The sequence below is a fragment of the Maylandia zebra genome, linkage group LG19, assembly GCF_041146795.1.
Source record: "Maylandia zebra isolate NMK-2024a linkage group LG19, Mzebra_GT3a, whole genome shotgun sequence".
NCBI classification, from domain to species: Eukaryota; Metazoa; Chordata; class Actinopteri; order Cichliformes; family Cichlidae; genus Maylandia; species Maylandia zebra.
In genome coordinates, this window is record NC_135185.1 from 1,340,278 (window position 1) to 1,365,080 (window position 24,803).

The window sequence follows — 24,803 nt, forward strand, 5'->3', positions numbered from 1 at the left end:
AGAAAAGTCTAAGGGGGTCAGATCGGGAGACCTTGGGGGCCATTCAACTGGCCCACGATGACCAATCCACTTTCCAGGAAACTGTTCATCTAGGAATGCTCGGACCTGCACCCATAATGTGGTGGTGCACCATCTTGCTGGAAAAACTCAGGGAACGTGCCAGCTTCAGTGCACAAAGAAGGAAACACATCATCATGTAGTAATTTCAAATATCCAGTGGCCTTGAGGTTTCCATTGATGAAGAATGGACCCACTATCGTTGTGCCCCATATACCACACCAAACCATCACTTTTGTTGTTCCAACAGTCTTGGAGGCATCCATCCAATGTGGGTTAGTGTCAGACCAATAGCGGTGGTTTTGTTTGTTAACTTCACCGTTCACATAAAAGTTTGCCTCATCACTGAACAAAATCTTCTGCGTGAACTGAGGGTCCTGTTCCAAGTTTTGTTTTGCCCATTCTGCAAATTCTGTGCGCCGATCTGGGTCATCCTCGATAAGATGCTGCAGTAGCTGGAGTTTGTAAGGGTGCCATTTGTGAGTAGCTAATATCCGCCGAAGGGATGTTCGACTAATGCCACTCTCCAGGGACATGCGGCGAGTGCTACGCTGTGGGCTCTTGCTGAATGAAGCTAGGACAGCCACTGATGTTTCTTCATTAGTGACAGTTTTCTTGCGTCCACATTTTGGCAAATCCAACACTGAACCAGTTTCACGAAACTTAGCAAGCAGTTTCGATCCGCTCCTCACGTGTTAACCTCTTCGACATGTCAATGGCTGTGAGCAAAGAGAAACTTGTAAATAACTCATGAAAGAATAAAGTTACGTTGAAACCAAGCACACCATTGTTGTTCTTGTGACATTACCAATAAGTTTGATGTGTCACATGGCCCTCTTCCTATTGAAAAAACAAAAGTTGTATCCAAGATGGCCGACTTCTAAATGGCCACCATGGTCACCACCCATCTTGAGGAGTTTGCCCCCTCACATATACTAATGTGCCACAAACAGGACTTTAATATCACCAACCATTCCCATGTTATTACAGTGTATCCATATAAATGGCCCACCCTGTAGATTTACTCTAGTTTATGTTAGCTGACTAGTAACAGAGACTCAGGGGAATATAAGGAGACCGAAATGAAGTCGGTTTAAGGGGATCGCTTTTATGCTGCAGCAATGAGTTTAATGTTAAAATCAAGGATCTAGTGTCACTTACACAGTCAGTGGTCCTTTGTTGTTTGGTTATTACCTTTTATGCATTTAGTGTTTCATTTGCACTTTAACCTCCTAGGACCTGCGTCCGCATATGTGGACATCACATTTTGGGTTATTTAGACCAAAATACTAAATTTTGCTCTACAAGGGCCTGATGTCCACTTGCGAGGTCATTATACTGCTACTGTTTAAAACAAATATCCTCATATGTGGCTCTTATTTTTCTATAAACAAAAATCAGGTGGAAAAAAAAAAATCTGGTAATTCTTTGTTTTTACATTCATCAGGCCCCAATGTGACCAAATATCAAAGAGAAATTAAAAATGCTGCTGTGGAAGAGTTCGGGTCTGAGGAGGTGAAGGGAGGAACAAATCGGATTGCATGAAAGGATGTGTGTGTCTGTCAGAGGCTGTCACTTTTGTGTGCGTGTGTGAGAGTCATGTTGCTGCCATGTAGATTTTCAAATCTCACAGCAGTTTTCTACTGGCTGTAATCACACACACAGAATATAGGACAATCAGTTTGATGAGCAACAATAAACTCTTGTTACAGACGACCCAGAATCCCTCGCTGCTTCCTGTGTGGACTTGGACCGACACAAATGAACTTTCTGTAGAATCTGTATGCAAAGCCATCAATCAGGTGTGTCTGTCCTGCAGGTGGTGTCTCCCAGCTGTAATGATGAGCTGGTGGTGAAGAAGGATCAGTGTCTGGTCAGGTCATTCTGCAACGGCAAGTTGTGAGTCCACTTTGATATTTATTGAGTCATGGTCACAAGTCAAGGTTCACATGAAGTCTGTGAGGTCATGTAATTCTTCCCGAACACAAATCTGGTTCTGCATCCCATATAAGCTGTGTCTGGTTACTCCATTTCCACGACTTCTTCCTTCTATCCATCCATCCATCCATCCATCCTCTTCCACTTATCCGATTTTTAGGGTCGTGTGGGGCTGGAGCCTATCCCAGCTGTCATAGTGCAAGAGGCAGGGTAGGTTGCCAGTCTCTTGCAGGGCCAACAACCAGACAACTAAACCATTTGCACTCACACTCACATCTATGGGCGACTTATACTCACCAGTTACCCTAACCCCACTAACTGCATGTGTCTGGACTGTCAGAGAAAGTTGGAGTATGTGGAGAGAACCCACGCAGACACAGGAAGAACATGCAAACAGCACACAGATGGCCTCGTGAAGAAAGCGTGCCAACCAGAGCACCTCAGTGGTGCCCTGCCTTCTCAGTCCGAATGAGCAGGGAAAGTCAAGGAAGGGGAAAATGTTGTTATTCAGATTGCCTACTCGGTCCGAATAACAAAATTTCATTCACATTTCTGCTGATGTAACATCAGTAGGCATGTGACATGTCTAGACCTATTTTATATACTTAGCAACCAATATGAATCTGCCCTGAGCTCCATTCACATGTAAATTTATACACACAAATACATCTTTAAAAATGTGTTTGAAATCATGAACTCAAACTCTTTCACCATGAACTTTGTCTCAACTCGTCTCTTCTTGTCCCTTCTTTTTGATTCTTTAAGTTACACTGTGGCCAGGAGACACGTCCACCTCGTTAGTGCCATCAGCATCTCTGAGTTCTCCCACAGAAGAGGTGAGTAGTTACAGCTTGAAGCTACCAGATTCATCTGCATCCTTATCTCCGTCTGCTTTTCACCCCTCAGCTGTAAAAGGCCAGTGGGGTACTGTTGTCCAAACGAGGTGACATAGGAGCTTCAAATAGATAACAGACAAGAGTTGTGTCCAAATTCATGGGCTGCATCCTCCCGAGGACCCGGCCTTCGCAGTCTACGTGGGCCGGGTCCTCAGGAGGTCGGGTAGGCCGGAAGTAAACGGCTGTGAAATGGGACGGTCTCACCTTCCACTGTCTCGGTGGAGTTTAATAAACTCGGCCGTCTGCTCCGTGCTATCTAAAATATAACAGGACACTGGTGTAAACTCTCGACCGTCTCACACTTCTGTTTAATCAGTTTTCTGTTTGATGTTTATTCAGCTGTGTGAAAACCACCCGGGGGATTAATAAAGTTTTATTTTATCTAATCTAATAACTTTAATCTCAGCCAAACTGATTTACTCACGTACAAATAAAACACTGAAAAAAGCCCAACAATAACATTTGTAGGTTGTCTAAACGTATATATTACGTTTAACCTGAGTAGGGAAAGTCCGCGGTGATCTGAAAATGATGTGCCGGGAGTTGTGCCGTTCTCGGCGGCTCCAGTAACCCTCGAGCTCCCGGCTAGCTGTCGAGCTGGTGGGTAGCAGACGTCTCCGAAAACATCGGAGCACTTTTGCAAATATGCGATATCTTGATAAACCGAGCAGATATTTGATGTTTACACAGCTACTTTCTCACCTGAAAATATGTTAAAAGTTTATTTTGTGACCCAGAAAGATTAGTAAGAGTAATTTAAAAACTTAGTAGCGGCCGCCATTGCCGGAAACTGGAGTTTGGCTGGGCCGCGCTATGCATTCTGGGATATGGTGGGCCACGAAGGACAGACCCGACCCATCCTTCAAATTCGGGGAAAAGGAGGACGCATTTGTCGGCTGCATTCGGAGGAGTCTACGAATTTGGACAGCCTTCGGCGCGTCGCGTGACGTAATCGGTCTACAAATGCGGCCTCAGGAGGATGCAGCCCATGAATTTGGACACAGCTAAGGTTGAGCCTTGGTGACCTTGACCTCAAGGTCAGAGGTCAAGTTTCTGACAAGTTTGTGAATTCTCTTCTTGAGAAAGAGACAACAGTATTTTTTAAATTGATACCATAGGTGTTTGGACTGGGAGGCTGACAGGTGGCAATGACAGCTGCAAGCATTTTTAATTTTGTAATTAATAATAATTAATATTATTCATTCTGACAGTTTGTAATATATTTCCTCCACCTCCTCTCTTCTTTCTGTCTCCCTTTTTCCCACCCGTCTACCTCTTTAACCACATTTCTTCCACATTAATTTCCTTTTGTCATCTTCTTCTGTTGCTTTTTTTTGCTGTTTGTACTCTTCCTCTTGTCCTTTCCTCATCCTCTTCTTTGTCTTCCCCTGTTCCCTCTCTGCAGGTGTAGAAGGAGCCCAGATGTTCCTGAGCAGCAAGGAGATTCCAGATTTGTGGAAAATGGATATGAGCCAGATCCTGGACTCGTCCTCCAGTGAAGATGAGGATAATGAAGAGGAGAAGGAAAGTGAAGAGGAGCATGATGATGAAGAGGAGAAGAAAAGGAAACGTATAAAAGAAGAGGTGAGTTTGATGCTGTCACACAGATGAGGGTAGTTTCATTCAAAACCTTAATGTGCTGTTATTGAGTCTGCATGTCTGTCTACATCTGTCCATCCAGCCAGAGGAGGAGCCAGATCCAGAAGAGAGAGACCACTTCCTGCAGCAGCTCTACAAGTTCATGGAGGACAGAGGTGAGACAGTGGAAGAAGCAATATTGAAAGTACTGTTTTATTATTGGCTGGCCTATTCATGTACCCATTTATTTTGTTGAGCTGCTTAACACTGACCTATGAATCTGTCAAGCATAAAAACATGGACCAAACTCAAGAGATGAACTGTCTGAACGGGAGACAACTTCGCAATCTGCTAATTGGAAAGTTGGTGGTTCAATCCCTGACTGCTCAGTCTGCATATCCTTGGACGAGATGCTGAACCTCGATACGTTCTGATACATTCACTGGAGTGTGACATGTACACAGACAGCACTTGTATGAATATAAAGTGCTTTGAGTGCTCAGCACTATGTAAGAGCCAGTCCATATACTTGCCTTCAGTGGTTGCTTCTTCCAAACTTCCAGCATGTCTGTTAGAGCCAGTTCCTACACGACTGCCCAAAGAAATCCAACCATTAATGTTAAATATGAGCAGTGTCTTCCTGCTATTGGACCATATCCCACAGGCCTTTAAGGTGGCAGTAATTAAACCATTATTTAAAAAGCTGTCACTTAAAGCAGAAATGTCTTAAAAGTTGGAAACATCCTGTCTCAAGATGATGCTTTAAAAACTAGTTGGTGCATTTATTCTGTCTAGGCCTGATTATTGTCACGTCATCCTGAAACCTCCCTGAAATGCCTTTGGTTGACCCAGCAGTGAGGGCACTGACCTACTGACTCCTGTTCACTGACTAAAACGCACTGTTTCACCATTTTGGCTTCATTTTTGTTAAATAACGTTGTTTATCTGAAAACAAACCTTGTGCTTTCTTTTGCACTTACTCAGGTGTGATCTTAAGGTTCCTTTTAAAAAAACAAACTAATAATTCAAATAATTTTTTGGGTTTTTTTGGCTCAATTGTTAAACATTTTGTCAGTTTTGGTTTAAGACTCTTTAGTCTTGTAAATACTAACAAGTCACCCCATCCCTGGACACTTCTCTACGCCGACGATGTCTTCCTGGCCGATGAATCGCGAATAGAACTGCAATACCAAACGCAGCAGTGGAAGACTCGCCTAGCTGACTTCGGCCTGAGGCTCAACACCAACAAGACCGAATACTTAGAGGCTGGCCCCCAGACCGACGGCACGATCAGCGTCGATGGAGAAGATCTGGCGAAAGTACCTCATTTCAAATACCTCGGATCGATGATCAGCAATGACGGCGATATCCTACTAGATGTACGAGCCAGGATCAACGCAGCGTGGATGAAATGGCGCCAAGTCACCGGCGTCCTGTGTGACCGAAGAATGCCCAATCGCCTCAAGTCAAAGATCTACAAGAGTGTAGTGCGCCCCGTCGCCCTCTATGGATCAGAGTGCTGGCCAGCCACCGCAAAGCACGAACAAGCCCTTCACACGATGGAAATGCAGATGCTGCGATGGTGCCTAGGCGTAACACGATGGGACCACGTCATGAACACCGATGTTAGAAAGAGGATGGGAATCGCGCCAATCACAGATAAGATGCAAGAAGCGAGGCTGCGGTGGTACGGACATGTGGTACGGAGCGATGAGAACTCAGTGGTGAGAACAGCACTGCGGCTCAGCCCCCAAGGACGTCGACCTAGAGGCAGACCAAAGCGGAGATGGTTGGACCGAATCAAGGACGACGTGAAGAAGATCGAAGCCGATCTGACCGACGCCCTTGACCGACCCAAGTGGAGACGACTTTGCAGAAAAGCGGACCCTGCAACTGAGCGGGAAAAACGCTAGGAGGAAGAAGTCTTGTAAATACTAAAACTGTGATGTTTGGCTCTAACAGTCTCTGGTTCTTTCAGGGACTCCCATCAACAAGCCTCCGGTGTTGGGTTACAAAGACCTTAACCTCTTCAAGCTCTACAGGTTGGTCTATCACCTGGGAGGCTGCCACAAGGTGAGAAGGTGACACACGTACTACCAGATCGTACGACTGATGTGAATGTGGGGTCATGTGAGTGCTGTTCCAGTAGTGGACTGAGCTCCTGATGGTCCTCTTGGCTGTCTGACTTAGTGCCTGATTGGTTCCACTGTGTGTGCAGCTGATGAACATGAAGGAGTGCGTGCCTAGCTGTGACGTGACTCTGCCTCGTGTGTTTCAGATTGAGTCTGGTACAGTGTGGAAGCAGGTTTACATAGATCTGGGCATCCCTGTCCTCAACTCTGCTGCGTCCTACAATGTCAAGACTGCCTACAAAAAGTAAGACCAATAAGTTGCTCAGAAAGCAATTTTCTCTTTTTGGTTCTGATTCTGTTTGGATCTGGGTCGAGGTCTGCATGTGATGCACTGATCAGCATTACACTGAACTGGGCGCTTAACAAGGTAACTTCAGGTTTGACCCAGGGCTCGAGGTGATGCGGTGCTGTGAGAGATGGGGCCTGATTATTTAAGACTTTAAAATCCTTTTTCTCACATCAAGGTTTTTACATGCCTGCAGCAGCTGTGTGCCTTTCAGGCAGTGTTGTGTGTTTAACCTCTTGATGTTTTTCTAATATTTCCTCTCTGTAAATTGTACTGCTGTGCTGACTCTGTATCTGACCATGTAAAGATGGATCAGATTAGGAATCCATGGGCTGATTTATTGAGGTGATAACCTCTTTGCTGACAGTATCATATCAGAACATGATGGAAACAATTAGCTGGTCCTTAGCAGATCATAAAGTTAGGTGAATATGGCCACATGAATAGCATGTGACAAATGACATCATCATATGCAGAAGGTGTTCAACATATACAGTGTGTTAAGAATTAAGAGGGTAAGTAGCAGTGCTGCTAACGTGTTAATTGATCCCCTGTAAGTGTGACCCATGTGTAAAACCAGCAGTTTGCTGCTCTGCAGCCTTCAGGTATGTTTTAATATAATGCCAAGGAGGTAAAAGCATCAGAGTGTCTAGAGCACAGGTGTCGAACTCCAGGCCTCGAGGGCCGGTATCCTGCAGGTTCTAGATGTGTCCTTGATCCATCACAGCTGATTTAAATGGCTAAATGACCTCCTCAACATGTCTTGAAGTTCTCCAGAGGCCTGGTAATGAACTAATCATTTGATTCAGGTGTGTGGACTCACGGTGATATCTAAAACCTGCAGGACACCGGCCCTCAAGGCCTGGAGTTCGACGCCCCTGGTCTAGAGGATTGATTGATGCTGCTCATGAATCAGGGAGGGGGTATAAGGCCATTTCAAAACAACTTGAAAAGATTAGGAATCCATGGGCTGATTTATCGAAGTGATATTAGCCCGAGTGCTGCTCTAAGGAGCTCGTTCTGAGAGTCCCAGATTTTAAGCCCTATGAGAGTGTCCCTAGAAGGGTCGTGGACCTCCTATTGGTCCTCTACCTAATCACGAGCTAAGGTGCGCATCATATGACTAACACGCGTCATCGTTTTCAAAAAGTCTGTTTTCGCTGTCCACACTGCGACACATAAGCACCTTCTTCGTTTCCGAGAGCGTTTTCAAAACGCTGCGTTTTCCTTGAGCCAAAACGCCGTCTTGTTTGAAAACGCATTAGTGTGGACGTAGCCTTAAAGAAGTCCAGACGCTTCTCTTTCCTTAGTCATCCAACTCATCAGTCTGAGAACCTTCAGACATGTTGAGATGCAGTCCTGTGAAAAACCAAGTTACCTCTTCCATAGAGGTTAAAAGAGTAAGTATGAACCAGGTGCTGCTAATTAAACGCACTTGATTAATCACCTCCATAAAAGCAGTTTGCTGGTCTGGACCAAAACACAAAGCCAGAAGGTTTGCTGGAGTGGATGTTCTTTGGGCGGACAAGACCAAAAGTGGAAAAGTGCTTCTTTTAGTGAAAACCAGTAATGGGTCGATGACCCCTTATGCAGTGTGAGACACATTACTGTGTTGCTGCTGGATTTAAGATAATTTTACAGGCAACTGGACAGAGAATGAACCAACTAGGTTCATGCATTCTGAAAGACGGCGTCTTCTTCTCTTATCAGCACAAATGCAAGTCAGTCAGAAGTTGTGCTGTGCGATAAACACTGAGCTCCTCGCTGCTGTACGACACGGCGTTGTATCGGTAATGTGGTTTTTCTTACAGCAATAAGCACACAGATACGAGGTTTTCGCTCTGTCACTAGTAAAAGTATGACAGCTAACGCTCTATTGTGTGGGTGGTCGTAGCAAAGTCTTATCACAGAGGAAGGCTGTTTAATAACTCGTGCCACACAGACCACTGACCCTTTATTTGTGTCGTCAGGTACCTTTATGGGTTTGAGGAGTACTGCCGCTCTGCAGCCATTACTTTCAGAACCATCCATCACAACAACCCCCGCCCTCCTGCCACACCAGCCAGTCAAAAGGCAGCGGGAGCAGCGTTAACAGAGTCCTCCACACCAACGGTGACGGTGGAGACAGTTGTTGACAAACAGGAGGAGGTGGAGTCAGAGAGCGAAAGTGAGAAGGAAGACGTGAAGGAGAGACAGTCATCCCCAAGAGTGAGAGATTTCTTCGACACCAACAGAAATGCTGACACCCCAAACCAGTGTGTGCTGCATAAGCTCACACTGAGCCAACGAAGCAGTATTTCAGCACATGAAATGTTTTCTGCCCCCGTCTCTTCTCAGGGGAGGAGGAGGTGCGTGGGGAGTCGGGTGAAAGCAGAGAGAGAGACCTCCTCCAAGTTGGATAAGAGAGGAGGACCAGGAGAAGGAGAGAACCACGAGGAGCAGCAGAGGGAGGTGAGGAGACGCAGCAACAGAAGAAATGATGACTCTGAGAGAGGCTCTGACGATGACGAGGAGGATGAGGACGATGAAGAAGAGGAGGAGGGGGAGAGGAGGAGAGCAGACAGGTAAACACAAAACAATAATGAATAATAGGAACCAAAACATGGGTGTGAGTAAATAAGATAAGGTGAAAATGAAGTCGGTGTAAAAACATAATTACAAAGTGACACTTGAAGTAAAGAAAAATATCGTTTGTACTGATGCAGAAATGTGAAGTTAAAAACATGCAAAATGAGCAAGAAGCTTAATCCGAAAACTACAGAGGTGGAAGTTTACATCTATGGCTTATTATTACTGTTCTTAGTAAGTTATATTATTTTCTTTATTCGGTTTAAAAAAATCAATGTGAAAGGATTTAAATATGCGATCATGTTCAGACTGTCTTTATATTAGCAGAAGCTAAACTTCTGTTGTACGTTATGGTATCACAGTATTCTTATATTGTTTCTATTCCTGTATTCAAGATATGTGCATACAGTGGTTGCAAAAGTATTCGGCCCCTTGAACTTTCCCACATTTTGTCACATTACAGCCACAAACATGAATCAATGTTATTGGACATCCACGTGAAAGACCAACACAAAGTGGTGCACACGTGAGAAGTGGAAGGAAAATCTGACATGATTCCAAACATTTTTTACAAATAAATAACTGCAAAGTGGTGTGTGTGTGTGTGTGTGTGTGTGTGTGTGTGTGTGTGTGTGTGTGTGTGTGTGTGATTATTCAGCCCCCTGAGTCAATACTTTGTAGAACCACCTTTTGCTGCAGTTCCAGCTGCCAGTCTTTCAGGGTCTGTCTCTACCAGCTTTGCATATCTACAGACTGAAATCTTTGCTCATTCTTCTTTGAAACAGCTCCAGCTCAGTCAGATTAGATGGACAGCGTTTGTGAACAGCAGTTTTCAGATCTTGCCACAGATTCTCGATTGGATTTAGACACCAGACAGGTCAGGGATAAAGTTACTGAGAAATTTAAAGCAGGCTTAGGCTACAAAAAGATTTCCCAAGCCTTGAACATCCCACGGAGCACTGTTCAAGCCATCATTCAGAAATGGAAGGAGTATGGCACAACTGTAAACCTACCAAGACAAGGCCGTCCACCTAAACTCACAGGCCGAACAAGGAGAGCGCTGATCAGAAATGCAGCCAAGAGGCCCATGGTGACTCTGGACGAGCTGCAGAGGTCTACAGCTCAGGTGGGGAATCTGTCCATAGGACAGCTATTAGTCGTGCACTGCACAAAGTTGGCCTTTATGGAAGAGTGGCAAGAAGAAAGCCATTGTTAACAGAAAACCATAAGAAGTCCAGTTTGCAGTTTGCCACAAGCCATGTGGGGGACACAGCAAACATGTGGAAGAAGCTGCTCTGGTCAGATGAGACCAAAATGCAAAACGCTATGTGTGGAAAACTAACACTGCTCATCACTCTGAACACACCATCCCCACTGTCAGATATGGTGGTGGCAGCATCATGCTCTGGGGGGGCTTCTCTTCAGCAGGGACAGGGAAGCTGGTCAGAGTTGATGGGAAAATGGATGGAACCAAATACAGGGCAGTCTTGGAAGAAAACCTCTTGGAGTCTGCAAAAGACTTGAGACTGGGGCGGAGGTTCAGCTTCCAGCATCAACGACCCTAAACATAAAGCCAGGGCAACAATGGGACGGTTTAAAACAAAACATATCCATGTGTTAGAACGGCCCAGTCAAAGTCCAGATCTAAATCCAGTCGAGAATCTGTGGCAAGATCTGAAAACTGCTGTTCACAAACGCTGCCCATCTAATCTGACTGAGCTGGAGCTGTTTCAAAGAAGAATGGGCAAAGATTCAGTCTGTAGATGTGCAAAGCTGGTAGAGACAGACCCTGAAAGACTGGCAGCTGGAACTGCAGCAAAAGGTGGTTCTACAAAGTATTGACTCAGGGGGCTGAATAATTACACACACACACACACACACACACACACACACACACACACACACACACACACACACACACACACACACCACTTTGCAGTTATTTATTTGTAAAAAATGTTTGGAATCATGTATGATTTTCGTTCCACTTCTCACGTGTGCACCACTTTGTGTTGGTCTTTCACGTGGACGTCCAATAACATTGATTCATGTTTGTGGCTGTAATGTGACAAAATATGGAGAAGTTCAAGGGGGCCGAATACTTTTGCAACCACTGTACAAGCTCATACACTAAGTTTTCTTTTATTATAATGTTACACAGTAACAAAAGCCTCTTTTGCACTGCCGACCTGACTCTGTCAGCTCAGTGTGCGTGGGCTCATTACAGCACCACGGCCCCGGACATCATTTGTATGTTTTTGTCAGACTCTGGGATCACAGCGTTATTTATTTTTTCCCTCGTTTCTGGGTTTCAAAAATGTTTTGATTTTTCTGATGCCGTCGACTCATCAAGTGATGCTATTGACTGGCCAATCAGTGACATGTAGTCTGTTGGAAAGCATTTTTGGATTGACTCACCTCACTTGGAACCCCGACCTAACAGACACTAAAACAATACCCAGTATCAGGCAACACCACCTAATGGAAAACCCTAAAAACTGAGTCAAGCTAAGCCAAGTAGGTGCTGGTGGAAAAGGGCTAAAAGTAGTCTTAATCATACAATACAGGCATGTACTGATGTTGGCTGCTGATAGAGAGTGTGTGTGTGTGTGTGTGTGTGTGTGTGTGTGTGTGTGTGTGTGTGTGTGTGTGTGTGTGTGTGTCAGGAGTGAGACTGAAGAAGACGGAGACACTGTAACTGGAACGAAGGTCAGGGTGAAGTACGGAAGAGGAAAGACTCAGAAGATTTATGAGGCCCACATCAAGAAGACTGACATTGACAATGGTGAACAGTTCTACCTGGTTCACTATTACGGCTGGAATGTCAGGTCAGTCTGTCAGACACACGCTGCCTGTGTACAGTGAATACTACATATGTACTGCATATGAATACTACCAGTGCAGGACAGTGGTTTTTGACTTTGTTTCACCTTTAAAAGCTCTTTGCCACGTATGGTTTTGTTTCTTTGTTTTTTAAGCACACCCTCACAAACAAAAATCAGAGTAGGAAAAGCTTTTTGTTCACAGTGAAAACCACAAACATGTTTAATGAATCATTTTCATAACTTGAAATGCAAATTTCAAAAAGTTGTGTAAAAATGCTGCAAAAAACAAAATCGTGTAAAAGTATTTACCTAAGATTCCAGGAAATGCTTCAGATGTTTTTTTTGTACAACTTTAACGAATATTTACCTGGAACAGGTGGTGTATCGCTCCTCCTGTTGTCTCCGTGGAGACAGTGTTGACATTGCAGTTGAGCCTTTTCTGCCTCTTTGGCCAGTACCTGTGACATTCAGCAGTCACCTCATTGTTTTAACACGTGATAGAAAGAAGAGTAGGAAAGCACACTGACCACAGTGTCCATGTCACTAGTCTCTCCCATCACACTGATGCTGCTCTCACAGCTGCAGTCGCTCCGTTCTCCTCCTTTTCCCAAGCAACCAAATGCCACGTGCTGACATAGTTTTTTTGGGTGGTTTACATGGAGTTGCTGAATGATCTTGTGGTGGCCATGAAATTGCTTCTTATTTTTTTGTTGTTTAGACTTTTAAAATATTTTATGTTTGCAGAGATGCTCCACAGTTAAACTCTGAAAAAAATAAAAACTAAAGTTGGTGTCACAGGTGCTTAGGGATGTTAGGTGATGGTGTGACCTGGTGGTGTTTGTGTATCTGATGCACAGGTATGATGAGTGGGTGAAGGCTGACCGAATTATATGGCCTACAGAAAAAGCAACAAAGAGGAAGCAGAAGAAGAAGGTGAAGGTGAGATGCCACGTCACAAATTGAAGGATGGATAATTATGGAGTTTCAATGTGATCAAAAGCTTTCTTCATTAAATACAGGTGAAAAGTAACCATTGGTTCATGTGATGAATAAAAGTTGAGTAACTGGGAATGTTTCTGTGTGACTGCTTAGTGTTAAAGCTGAGAGGTTGTTTGGTGGACAGGTGTCCTGTGATGTCGAATTACCTTGGCTGTCTGACCAAAACCTGCTGAGCTTCACTCTGAGATGAACGGACATCCTAAGGTCAAACATCCTTTTTATTGTCATCTCACTGTTTTCTTTCCACTCAACAGACCAAAGACGAGCTCGATAAGGACGAAGAGAAGCCAGCACTGATGGTGGCTGTCAGGCCAACTGTAGGGAAACGTGGTCGTCCTCAGATCAGGACCACACCCAACAGCTCCACTGGGCGTAGCAAAACTTCAAGTAGCGAAGGGCTATCCAATTGCAGAAGCAGCAGGACTGACACTTCCAGTATGGCCAACGGAGACAGTAAGCTGTACAGAGCATGCCGATACCAAAGAAATCCACTCAGTAGTGCACTTTATTGCCAAAAATGTTCCCTCATCTGGTTTCACCAGCATATGAACTTGAGTGACATCCAATTCTTGGCCCATAGGGTCTAATGTGATGTTGGCCCATGCTCGGCTATAACAGCTTCAAGTCTTCTGGGAATGCTTTCTACAGTATTTAGGAATGTGTTTATGGGAGTTTTTGACCGTCCTCCCAGAAGGACATTACCAGGCAAAAGTCTTAGAAAAAGAAAAGTCTCATTGCATGGTGCTGCATGAATGCTGTGGTAGCTGTTTTGGTTCATGGTGCCTCCCACTCTACAAGTCGCCGACCCTGGATCCAGCAAACAGCCCCAGACCATCACACTTCCTCCTCCATGTTTGACAGGTGATGACACACACTGTGGAACCATCCTTTCACCTACTCGACGACAAAGATCCTGTGTGATGAACTGAAGATTTCACATTTGATCCATCGGTCCATAATACCTTCTTCCAGTCTTCAGCAGTCCAGTGTCGGTGTTGCATGGCACAGACAAGCCTCTTTGTCTTGCCTGGCTTTCTCGCTGCAACTCATCCTGTCAAACCTGCAGCTTGAAGTCTTCTCTTCACAGCTGAAACAGACTTTCTTACTACGAGCACTGTTAAGCTGCTTGAAGCTGTTGTCCTGTGAGCCGCCATCACATGACCTGATTCAGTCGTGTCTCTGGGTCTGTCAGACTCTTCCTGTCACAGTTTGTTTCATAGTGCAGAAGGAAACTGGACTCACTGACACCTTGACTTTCTTTGCAGTCTCTCTGTAGGACAGACCTACATTTATAAGAGTTATGATGGTCCGTCTCTCTTCCATTGTTAATTGCCTTTTTCTCACCCTGTTTGTACCAACACACTGCTTTCTGCAGCACAGTACTGTTCAGCTGATGCTGACGAGGGTACCACAGTGTGTCCAACACTGCTTTATGCAGACAGACGGGGCTGTAAGTAATCCAGAAAGGTTGGAACACCTGTAGGAATTAGTAGCACCAGCTTCCAAGGCTGATCAGCCTCCTTTGCTGCAGAACAGCTTTAAACTGTTAACCCATGTTGTGTTCTTTTTGTATAATTATGAAAATTACACTATTTTTCAGTTTTGGGTTACTTAAACTTCCTTTTTTCTTAAACTGTGGCAGTTCACCACTTACCTTTGTAGCATTTGAAGATATTCATCTGACTTCAACGACATGTTCTAAAACTTTTGACCAGTCGTGTACATTTGAGGTAGAGCAATGATGTTGGACAAGAAGGCTCGCCACGCTGTCTCCGCTTTAATTCATCCCAGTGGTCTTCTGGCAGGTTGAGGTCAGGACTCTGCAGCCAGTGACGCTCTTCCACACCAAACCTGCTCGTGCATGTCCTCATGAGCATGCTTTGTCCATCCCCAAACTGCTCTTACAAAGCTGGGAGCATGAACCGATCTAAAATGACTTGGTATGCCGAAGTATCAAGAATTCCTTTGACTGGAACTGAAGGCCCAGTTCATCATGCAGTGGCATCAGATACACCACTGCACCTGGTGATATGGAGAAACCTATTCATGGAGTGTCTCTGAGTAATCTGAAGGCCTCATCAGGTTTGTAGGGTTATAGTGGTCTAAGGAGCTTTGAAAGAAAATGACTGAGAGCCTTTACAGACAGGCCTATAGTGGTACAGTGGATGAGTGAATACATTTGGCAATAGTGTATGTTCACGTCACAAGATGCCTGTCAGGAAAAGCTGTATTTGTCCAGTTTGAATTGACCATCACAGTGAGGTGTGTCTCTGTGAGTAATGTGTCGTTCTCTCTGCAGACACTCCCCGGAGAAGAACCAGAAGGACTTCCGGCATGTACGACTCGGACAGAGCATCCAACGGTGAGAACAGCTCTGTTTGTAGTAATTGAGCCATTCAGTAATTACTAACTAACCAACCAATGTCCATCCTGCAGAGGATTCTGGGAACTCCTCAGATGAAAGTGAATCAGAAGACCCTTCTGACAAAAAAATATCGCCATGGCAAGGCAGAGCTGAAGTCTCACCTTCCAAGGCAGAGGAAGCAGAAGAGGAGCAGCAAGCAAGTGGGTTAGCTAATGTCATGGCATCTCCTCACAGCAATACAGCAACTTGTGCAGCAGCAGTTCAGCTGCCAGATGCTGCCTTAGCCTTGTGTCCCAGTATGCCTGAGGAGAACACTCATGAAGAATTACACCAATCAGAGAGGAAGGAGGCAGAGCAGGGGGAGAATCCTGCAAAGGAAGCTGCAGTGCTGCCAGCTGATCTGGACAAAGACAACCAAATGTCACCAGTCACAAAGACGGCGTCTGTCCAAGACGAAAACAAAACGTCTCTAAGGCAAGAATTACTTCCAGAGATGTGTCTGAGTAGGACCCCACCTCCTCTTCCTCCTGAAAGGGAGCAGCAGGTGCCCTCCTCTCTGCCTTCCTCCACCGATGAGGACAACTGTACTACTCCTGCATCCTCGCCAAGAGTGAAAGGTCGTAGGAGCAACATCAGGGAGGCAGGCTCTGAAACACCCCCTAGAGTCCCCCTCTCCAACCCCAGCCCTGCATCCACTGCCAGCCGCTCTCAGGCACCAGCGTTATCACCTTCTCCTCATAGCGTCTTTAAGAGGCAAGACGAGCCCATGGTAGTGCTCCACTGTCTCCCCACCCCACACCTCCTGCCTGAGGCGTCTCCTGCTGACTCGGACACTGACTCTGCCACTGAAGAGGAGGAAGCAGAGGAGATGGAGGAGGAGGCAGAGGAGGAGACGGAGGAAAGAAGCAGCGTGGCACTCAAGCGTAAGGCAGGAGACCAAAAGACAGCAGAAAAGAAACCCCGTCCTGACAGAAGGCAGGAGGAGACCACCAAAATGGTTGCAGGAGCTTCCCCCTTACCACTCCACTCAGAGAAGAGCAGTGAGGCAGTGGTGATGGCAGAGGAACAGCCCCACCCAGCAGAAGAGCCACAGAAAGAGGTGTCAAAGGAGCATCTTACAGGTGCAGCCACAAAGGTACCGGTCATGCCTTCTGGGACAGCTTCGCTTGTTCTGGAAACCCAGGAGCCGGCGTATACAGAGGAGCTGGAACCACAGATGGATCCAGAATCACTGGTCTGCCATGAGGTGGACCTGGATGATACAGATGAGAAGGAGAAGCCCATCCCCTCCTTGGAGCATCACTTCCCTATAGTCAATGAGTCGCAACAAGCCCCCCCTCCACTCCCCCACCTCATCCATTCCTCCCTCCCCTCCCCTCATACGCCTCATTTCCCTCAGCCTCAGGCCAGGCCCTTTCTGCCAGAAGTCACTCCCATCGAGGCGCACCAACTACGCAAGTGTGACACTGAGGAGGGGGGTGTGGTGAAGGGCGAGCAGGAGAGAGACTCGAGCCCTGGTTTCGACGGCAGTGCTTCCTCGTCCTCCACCTCTCTCTCGTTGCAGGAAAATAAAGACAGAGGTAAGAGCACAATGGTACAACAGACAGAAATGTGACCTTATCAGTTGCAGGGCTCGCAAAATTTCAAAGTCCCTGGTAGCCCTTCAGGCAGGGACTCTTCAGTTTTTGGTAGCCCAAAATAAATATAAGTAGCCCGAATAAATAAAAAAGAAAAGAAAGAGAGCAATTTTTTGATTGATGTTTTGTTTCCTGTTTTGTTTCCTTTACAATATTATACATTAAAGTATAATATTGTAAAGGAAACAAAACATTAATCAAAAAATTGTTGAAACACAAATTACAACATTGTATAAAAATGACAATCATCAACTCAAACACTTGGTTCTAATTGAACAGAAATTTCTATGAACTTGTAAGAACTGTGTAGGACATGAATCCGTCTGTGTCAGATCCTGAATCTGACATTTCCACTGAAGTCACGGTAAGAGACAAGTGGAACCAAGATCTAGGCCCTTTGCTTTTTGAAGTTTGCAAAGACTGCTACATTGTGCCAGTGGTAGTTCACTCTTTGCAACATAGTAGCTGTTCTAAACAGATTTTTCAGGTTTATTTTTAGTATGTTATTTGCAATTGGTGTTTGTTCTGGGAAAGATATTGCAGACTGAGCAATAATGCATTTCTTGCATTTCTCATGGGTTCTAATGGGGGCCTTTCTTAAAATGACTGGTCCCAGTAACAAAGGCGCTTGTCGACTCAGAAATCGAGAGAAAACCAACAACACAGCCGGCAGAACATTATGTTATTTACACGGGTGCACATAAGTGGTCCGCATGTGCGCATTCGCTGTCAAAATAAAAGACGCGCACCAGATAAGAAGTTGCAGCGCGCGTTTGCGTCCATATAAAGGCAGTGTTTTTGTCCTAGAGTGGGATTTTCACGGCACATTCCGCACCACATCTCTGTGCGTTCATCATTTGTTTGAAGCCAGCTCACCTCCTGCAACCACTTTTCCGAGAATACGCGCTTCTTTTGTGGTTGGGACTCCTTCTGACATTTCTTTGGAGGTGGAGGAAAACCAAAGTAATTGCTTAAAGGAGCTTCTTCGACATCTTTAAGAGTTCTAAACAAATGTCTGTCCTCCTCCAGAAAATCTTATGTATGCAAGCACGCGTTGCAACTTCATATCTTGTGCGCGTTTTTTATTTTGACAGCGAATGCGCACCTGCGGACCACTTATGTGCAGCCCTGGTTATTTAGCTCGTCATATTGCAGCCACAGAAATTCTTTTGTCCATGAAACCATAAAGCTGCACTTTCTTTTTGCCTTATAGTCTGATTTGTCATAACTTCTCCGTTTTGTGGTAAGCTTTTCTTTGGCTGTCACTTCTTCACCCTGACCTGTCTTATTTGGCTCAGCAGAACTAAAATATATATCCTGCTGCTTTTACACATGCACTCACATAAGCTCAGCGATTCTCTGCGCGATCAACCGCTCACATGTTTAAGCTGCGGGAGATTTCACTTGTCATGTTTGCATAGTAAGCTAACGATTAATAAGACGATGTCAGAGGAATTGGTGCACAAATTATCATCACTCACAGATCGAGCCCTGAGTTGGATTGTATCACAAGTAAGATATGACCTTTGACCCTTCAGGTCAGAAGAGGCTGACTGACTGTAACTCCAGCCCGTCAGCCAAGAAACAGAAACGGAACCAGAAACGACCACAAACGCCTGGGAGGGTGGAGAAGAACGGAGCAGGTCAGTGGCAGCTTGTACTGTAAATATCAGATGAAGACTTGTTCTGCAGGTTGAACCAGATGACGTTTGGGTCCAATCTTGCTGTTATTCTGAACTCTTCAAGTTGCATTATGATCGTTTCATCCTCTGCTTAATTTGTAAGTTTGCTCACTTCCAAAGAAGTGAACAGTGTGTTTTATTTCAATGCAGAGAGAGAATAGAAAACATGTCACATAATTTATAACCTGAGTAGCATGTCGTTGAGTGAAATAAGTATTTGAATCCACTACAACCTAGTCAAATTGCAGAACATGGGCACACAGATCACAATCAGTCAATTTGATACTGAGCTAGTAATATGTATAAGACTGTCCACAGAATCCACTTCTTCACTGGGCAAACTGGGCATGGACGTGTGCTTTGGCTAAGGGAACAGGACAACTGTGGATCGTATACAAGAACCTCTTTCCCTCAGCCACAGCACTGAAGATGGGTCATGGATGGTTTCAGTTCCAGCATCAGTATCCCAATACAACTAAAGAAGCACATTAAGGTCATGGAGTACCACAGGCAGTCTGCAGACATGTTTTTGTTGGTAATCAAATACTTATTTCACTCACTTGCATGCCGATCAATTTATAACTTTAATGAGCTTTTCTGGACTTTTGGTTGATAATCAGTCTGTCAATGAAGTGAAGCTTGGAGACTATAAGAAAGGCTGATGGGGCACAGTGGACACCCACGCTGCCTCTGTGAACGCAAGAACTTCAGAAAAATGTCACCTTCAAAATGATACATCAGTGCATCTACCAACAGTCTCAGACAAGTTCAGATCTGTGACTGAACTGAAATCAAATCGAACTGATGTTCATATTAAGGTCAGAGGTCAGATTTTGTGAACAAGTATGTAACACTAATCATTTACAGGTCATGAAGTTAAAATAGACATTAAACTAATGAAGGGCATAACAAATAGCATAAATGAAATATTACAGAGGAGGAACATTATGAAAAGGTAGAAATGAATTTTGGCTCATTTTAGGCTCCAGCTGTGCTTCACACTCGGTGTGAAACTGCTAATTTCCAGTTTTATTTTTCTTAAATTGACTTGAGCTGGACACAAAAATGTAAGATGCACATATTTATTATTGTAAAAGTACAACTGTCAAAGTTGATCTGCAGTGAGCCTGTTGGCCGTTGTAGTGTTGGTGCTACCCGTGCTGCAGGAACACCTCAGCAGTGCCATCAGCTGACTAAAACCACAGAACGTTTCCACGTCATATTTATGAGGTCCAACCAAGTACTACGTACGGTTAATCCTTTTTGATTAACCAAAGAAATGTTTTAATACTTTGTGATTTCTGATTTTCATGAGCTTCTAAATCATCATGAAAATAAAAAAGATTTTACTTGCTGTATATTTAATATAGTGTATGAAATTTGACCTTTTACCTTAAGTTACAAAAAACAGACTTTCTCTTCCACTAGTCTAATTTTCGGAGCTCCATACATAATCAATCAGATCCACGGTGAACCACTCAAACGTGGGCCTCGATCCATGAGTGCCCGCTCAGATCGACTGGTTTTCCATTACAATTTAGTACCTCCTGATGTGCGTGGTCGCTGTCATAGCAACATGTCTGAGTGCGACGTAATTACATGCAACACGAACGCTGCAATAAAGGTGAGTCGGCGGTATACCTGCCCTCTGAGCACGCCGTTGTTTTGGAGCCATTTCATTGCTGAGTTAACGTGACCCAGCCAATTAACAGAGCACTGTGAATGCAGAGACGACTCCTATGAGAAGATGCACAGCAGATTATTAGAACCACTGCATTACAAAGTGTTGTAAACTGTTTCCAGGTCACAGTAGTGACAGCGAGGACCAGTCTCGGCTCTCGTCTCTGTCAAAGTCTCAGAAGTCTCGTCCCAGCTTTTCATCTCCGTCTTCTCACAAACAAGACAAACAGAGCTTCTCCACCCCTCAACGCACCTACAAGTGGACCTTCCAACTTGGTACGAACACACACAGTGTTTGACACTGAACTGACAATTCAAACATGTCAAATGACACAGCTATAGGCCACTGTGGGCAAACTTGTGTTTCACGGCACAACATAAACACAACAAAGTGCTTCCACCTGAACTTTAACCTCATGTTGATGCTGAAGGATGCTCTGAGAGATTTTAAACAATTGTAAATTGTTGGACCTCTTTTTCTTTTTAAAATTGAGATTTAATCTGATCTGTGTCCACTTTCACTTTTCCTCAGATGAGCTGGACAGCATGTCAAGCACAGAAAGGATCTCGTTCCTCCAGGAAAAGCTGCAAGAGATCAGAAAGTACTACATGACCCTGAAGTCTGAGGTTGCGTCTATTGACAGACGCAGGAAAAGACTAAAAAAGAAGGAAAGAGAAGGTAGGAGGGCCTGCAGGCAAACGCTGACATCATCTGCTTGCTTTCTTCGTAGAGCTCTTTTACACCAGTACCGACTTTGCTTGACTTGGTCTCAGTGTTGCTTCTTATCTGTAGCCATTTCTCTCATTGCCAGATCTTTAAAAATGGCAGTTTTGGTTTTTGTGAAGGAGATGCTCTCGTGACTTATCGAGTGATGCCACCGACTAGCCAATCGGTGGCATGACATCATTTTTGAATCACCTCAGATCACTTGGAATCCCAGCTGAGTAGGTCCAGAAAGAGAACCTGGTACCAGGTACTTCCACCAAATAGAGCCGACCCAAGTGGAAAAGGTCTGTTAGACCAGTCCAGGAGAACCATTCCATTTCCAGTGACTCCTTTACGGAAGTCAGAAATTCAGTGGTGGGCACAGCAGGGTGCGCTTGATAGAGTCATCACTGAATGTGACTCAGTGGAGCGATATGGCTAATGTAATCTTGTTTTCCTGCCCATGCTGAGTTTGCATGTTCTCCCCGTGCTTGCGACAGACTGGCAACCTGGATGTACCCTGCCTCCCGCCCTATGCTAGCTGGGATGGGCTCCAGCGACCCTGAAACGGATAAGTGGAAGAGATTGGATAGATTTTTACTCCGTGTTCGTGGGGTATTGTCATCCCACTGGAGGCCAGACACACATGTTTGTGAAGTAGATATCTTGAGAACCAAGCGATGTAGTAGTTAGAAATTGAAACCGTAGGTTCAGCTGCTGAAAATGGTGGATGGTTCGAGTCTGAGTTTGACCTCAGCCACGTGTTGTACAGATCTTGTAAATGCTGTAACTCAAAAACAAAGTCACCTTTGTCACATTTATACTAAACGTGCATCTACTAAAGATCTCGGATGAGTTCGTATCCCTGTGGTGAAGCTTTTCAATTGAGTTAAAGTCAAGTTTTCAGAAACTCTGGTGAATGCAATAAACTTGAGAACAAGGCGACATCTTATTTTGAAATCAGTAACGTGTTGGATTTACTAGGAGGCTGAGGGTTAGTGTTGGACACTCCAGTATTTTCCCGTACAGCTGTTCAAAGATGAACTTTGTTTTTAGCCCAAATCTGTTGTTTCTTAGAAAAGCATTTCAGTTTCCATCCTTGAATAATTTTGCTTCTCATCGATGAATCCATTTGCTGTGATGTGCTTATCAGGGTTATATTACTAAAAGGTGTCTTTCTGTCCGTCTCTGTCCTTCTGTCTCAGTGTCCAACACAATGGCATCCACCTCATCAGGTTCCTCAGACACTGGTATGAGTCCGTCATCGGCCTCGCCCACTCAGAACACTGTGGTTGTGGAGTGCAGGTGATGACACGCCCACCCAGGCCTACTCATCCAGCTTGTTCCCTCTCACCACAGATTCCACCCAGTGTCTGCTCTGAGGGCACGATAAGACAAAAACTTTACAAAACTCCATCCACTTTGTTCCTGTGAGTGTCGACTCGTACTGTTGGAATCTCATCGCTCCATCAGTTATGGCCCACGGGCGCCGTCCCCACACCTACGGACGCCTCGATTCCCGTCTAAGGAAACATGAGGAACTTTCTGTTAGCCACCACAGAGCTCCTTCTTTGGTTTGTTTTTATTTTATTTCCCTCCCTCCACTTTGCTCTTGTGCTTTTCCCCCCCTCCCCTGTTTGGTCTGGTTGCAGGGGTCAGAGGTCACGGGCTTGTAGGAATTATTTAAGGTGGAACAGATTCGTGAAGCTGTTGATGCACACATCTCTACTGCATATGTTCTCTAGAAAACAAACTGTCCTCACTTTCTGCCCTGAGTGTTTTTGGTCTCTTTTAAATGGAATTAGAGCTTTTATTTTGGTTAAGCACAGAAAAATGTTTGATTTTTACAGCAGAAGAAAAAAAAGATATTTGTTAAAGAAGCTTTTTTGTGTGTAAAATACTTCAACTCTTCAGCTCCTTCAGTTATTTTTGAGTTTGAAGTTTAGCAGGTCAGTTTGGAATTTGTATGGAAGATCATTACTGCCAAGAAAATAGATGAAGGGAGTCCAAATATTTGCCAGCAGATCTCAAACATTTTCACTTTGTTTCTTTCAAAATATTAAATTTTTGTTTAAACTTGTTCACAGTGAGTGAAAATGCCACTCACAAACATTGTTCAGTTCTTTTTATTTAAAGTGAAATTATGATGTAAAGTTTTGGGTTTGATTTCTCACAGCTGAGATTCTTGTAAGTTATAAATTCCCTTTTATGTTAAAAGATCAGTTTTTTTTGTTTTAACATTTGGATCTTTTGTTTTGCTGCCATATTTGTGATTCAGTATTGTAGCTTTGATTTGAATAATAACATTAAATGTGATCCATCTTTAGTCTTTAAAAAAAAAGTCTGAAATTCAGCCGAATCATTTTCCATCAACCAGTAAAAAGTTGGAGTTAATTTCAGTGAACATTTTCTTTCTTTGCGCAGTGAACGTGGGCGTTATGGGTAGTTGTGACGTTGACTTCTGAAATCTGAGCTTCAACCAGCTGATCTCAGAATTCTTTAATAAAATTGTCCAATTTAAACATTCACTCAAGTTACTTAGTCACACGTTTGCACCAAAGGGTGACTCCATCATTCTGCTGGCATCAAGACTTATTGGTCATGTTTTTGCACACAAGTTTAAATGGGATTTAAATGTAAGTACTTACCTTTGAAACTATTGTCACAAAGTTTTCCTACAGACAATTTTATGGATTCAGAATTTTGACTTCAGTTGTCTTAAAATATGTTTATGATCTGATGGTGAAGTATCCGGGCAAATTCTAAACATGATGCTGGTGAACATGATTTTGGTTTTTTGGGGGGGGGTTGAGCCCTGATTACTCCTCACTACTTCATTAAATTATTAATTTTAGGTTATAATTTTTGTTCTTCCATGTGTTGGGTCTCTAAGCTCGATGGTGGCATTGTTCTGGAGGGTTCTGTTGCACTTCATCTCTGGTCTCTTCCTTCTCTGAGTTGCTGTCTGCATTCAGCTCAGACAGGCTGATTTCAAGTCCTTGACTCTTTCGTGTGTGTGTGTGTGTGTGTGTGTGTGTGTGTGTGTGTGCGCGCGTGTGTGTGAGCGTGTGTGTGAGCGTGTGCACGTGTACATAAAAAGCTCTGAGTAAAGAAAAATAAAGTCGCACCCTGTATTTCAGAACTACATTTTACATGCCTGTAAAGAATAATTTCTAATATTTTTAAGAGAAGACTGTTTGTACTGTTATATTATGAAGCTTTTTTTTCTTTTGTTTTTTAACTGTTTTCCAGTGGCTTTTAAAGAGAGCAGTGACTGTAAATGATGGGGGGGAGGGGCGAAAACACATTTCCTCCCAAGAACAGAAGCCATGCTGGAACTGTGTGCACAATGAGTGCTCTCTGTTTCTAATAAAGTTTTTAAAGGTTTCTGCTCTGGCCCAGTCATTTCAGTCCCCAACCGAAATTATCTCCATACTAAAATAATCTCTTGAGC

General features: G+C 44.2%; 1 protein-coding gene across 3 annotated transcripts in view; it reads left to right on the forward strand.

The window, feature by feature from the left end:
* The window catches only part of arid4a (AT-rich interactive domain 4A), a 37,776-nt gene extending 13,040 nt beyond the window's left edge, over positions 1-24,736 (forward strand). For all 3 annotated transcript variants that reach the window (XM_004564156.3, XM_004564158.5, XM_004564157.6), the window contains exons 9-25: positions 1,877-1,956; positions 2,761-2,831; positions 4,297-4,475; positions 4,573-4,645; positions 6,448-6,542; positions 6,748-6,845; positions 8,858-9,095; positions 9,225-9,451; positions 12,122-12,283; positions 13,138-13,219; positions 13,534-13,732; positions 15,579-15,641; positions 15,716-17,224; positions 18,820-18,924; positions 20,767-20,919; positions 21,176-21,322; positions 22,555-24,736. In XM_004564156.3, coding sequence (XP_004564213.2) covers positions 1,877-1,956; positions 2,761-2,831; positions 4,297-4,475; positions 4,573-4,645; positions 6,448-6,542; positions 6,748-6,845; positions 8,858-9,095; positions 9,225-9,451; positions 12,122-12,283; positions 13,138-13,219; positions 13,534-13,732; positions 15,579-15,641; positions 15,716-17,224; positions 18,820-18,924; positions 20,767-20,919; positions 21,176-21,322; positions 22,555-22,658 — 3,585 coding nt within the window. In that variant the 3' untranslated portion in view covers positions 22,659-24,736. The remainder of the gene's footprint in view (positions 1-1,876; positions 1,957-2,760; positions 2,832-4,296; positions 4,476-4,572; positions 4,646-6,447; positions 6,543-6,747; positions 6,846-8,857; positions 9,096-9,224; positions 9,452-12,121; positions 12,284-13,137; positions 13,220-13,533; positions 13,733-15,578; positions 15,642-15,715; positions 17,225-18,819; positions 18,925-20,766; positions 20,920-21,175; positions 21,323-22,554) is intronic.
* Positions 24,737-24,803: the final 67 nt, after the last annotated feature.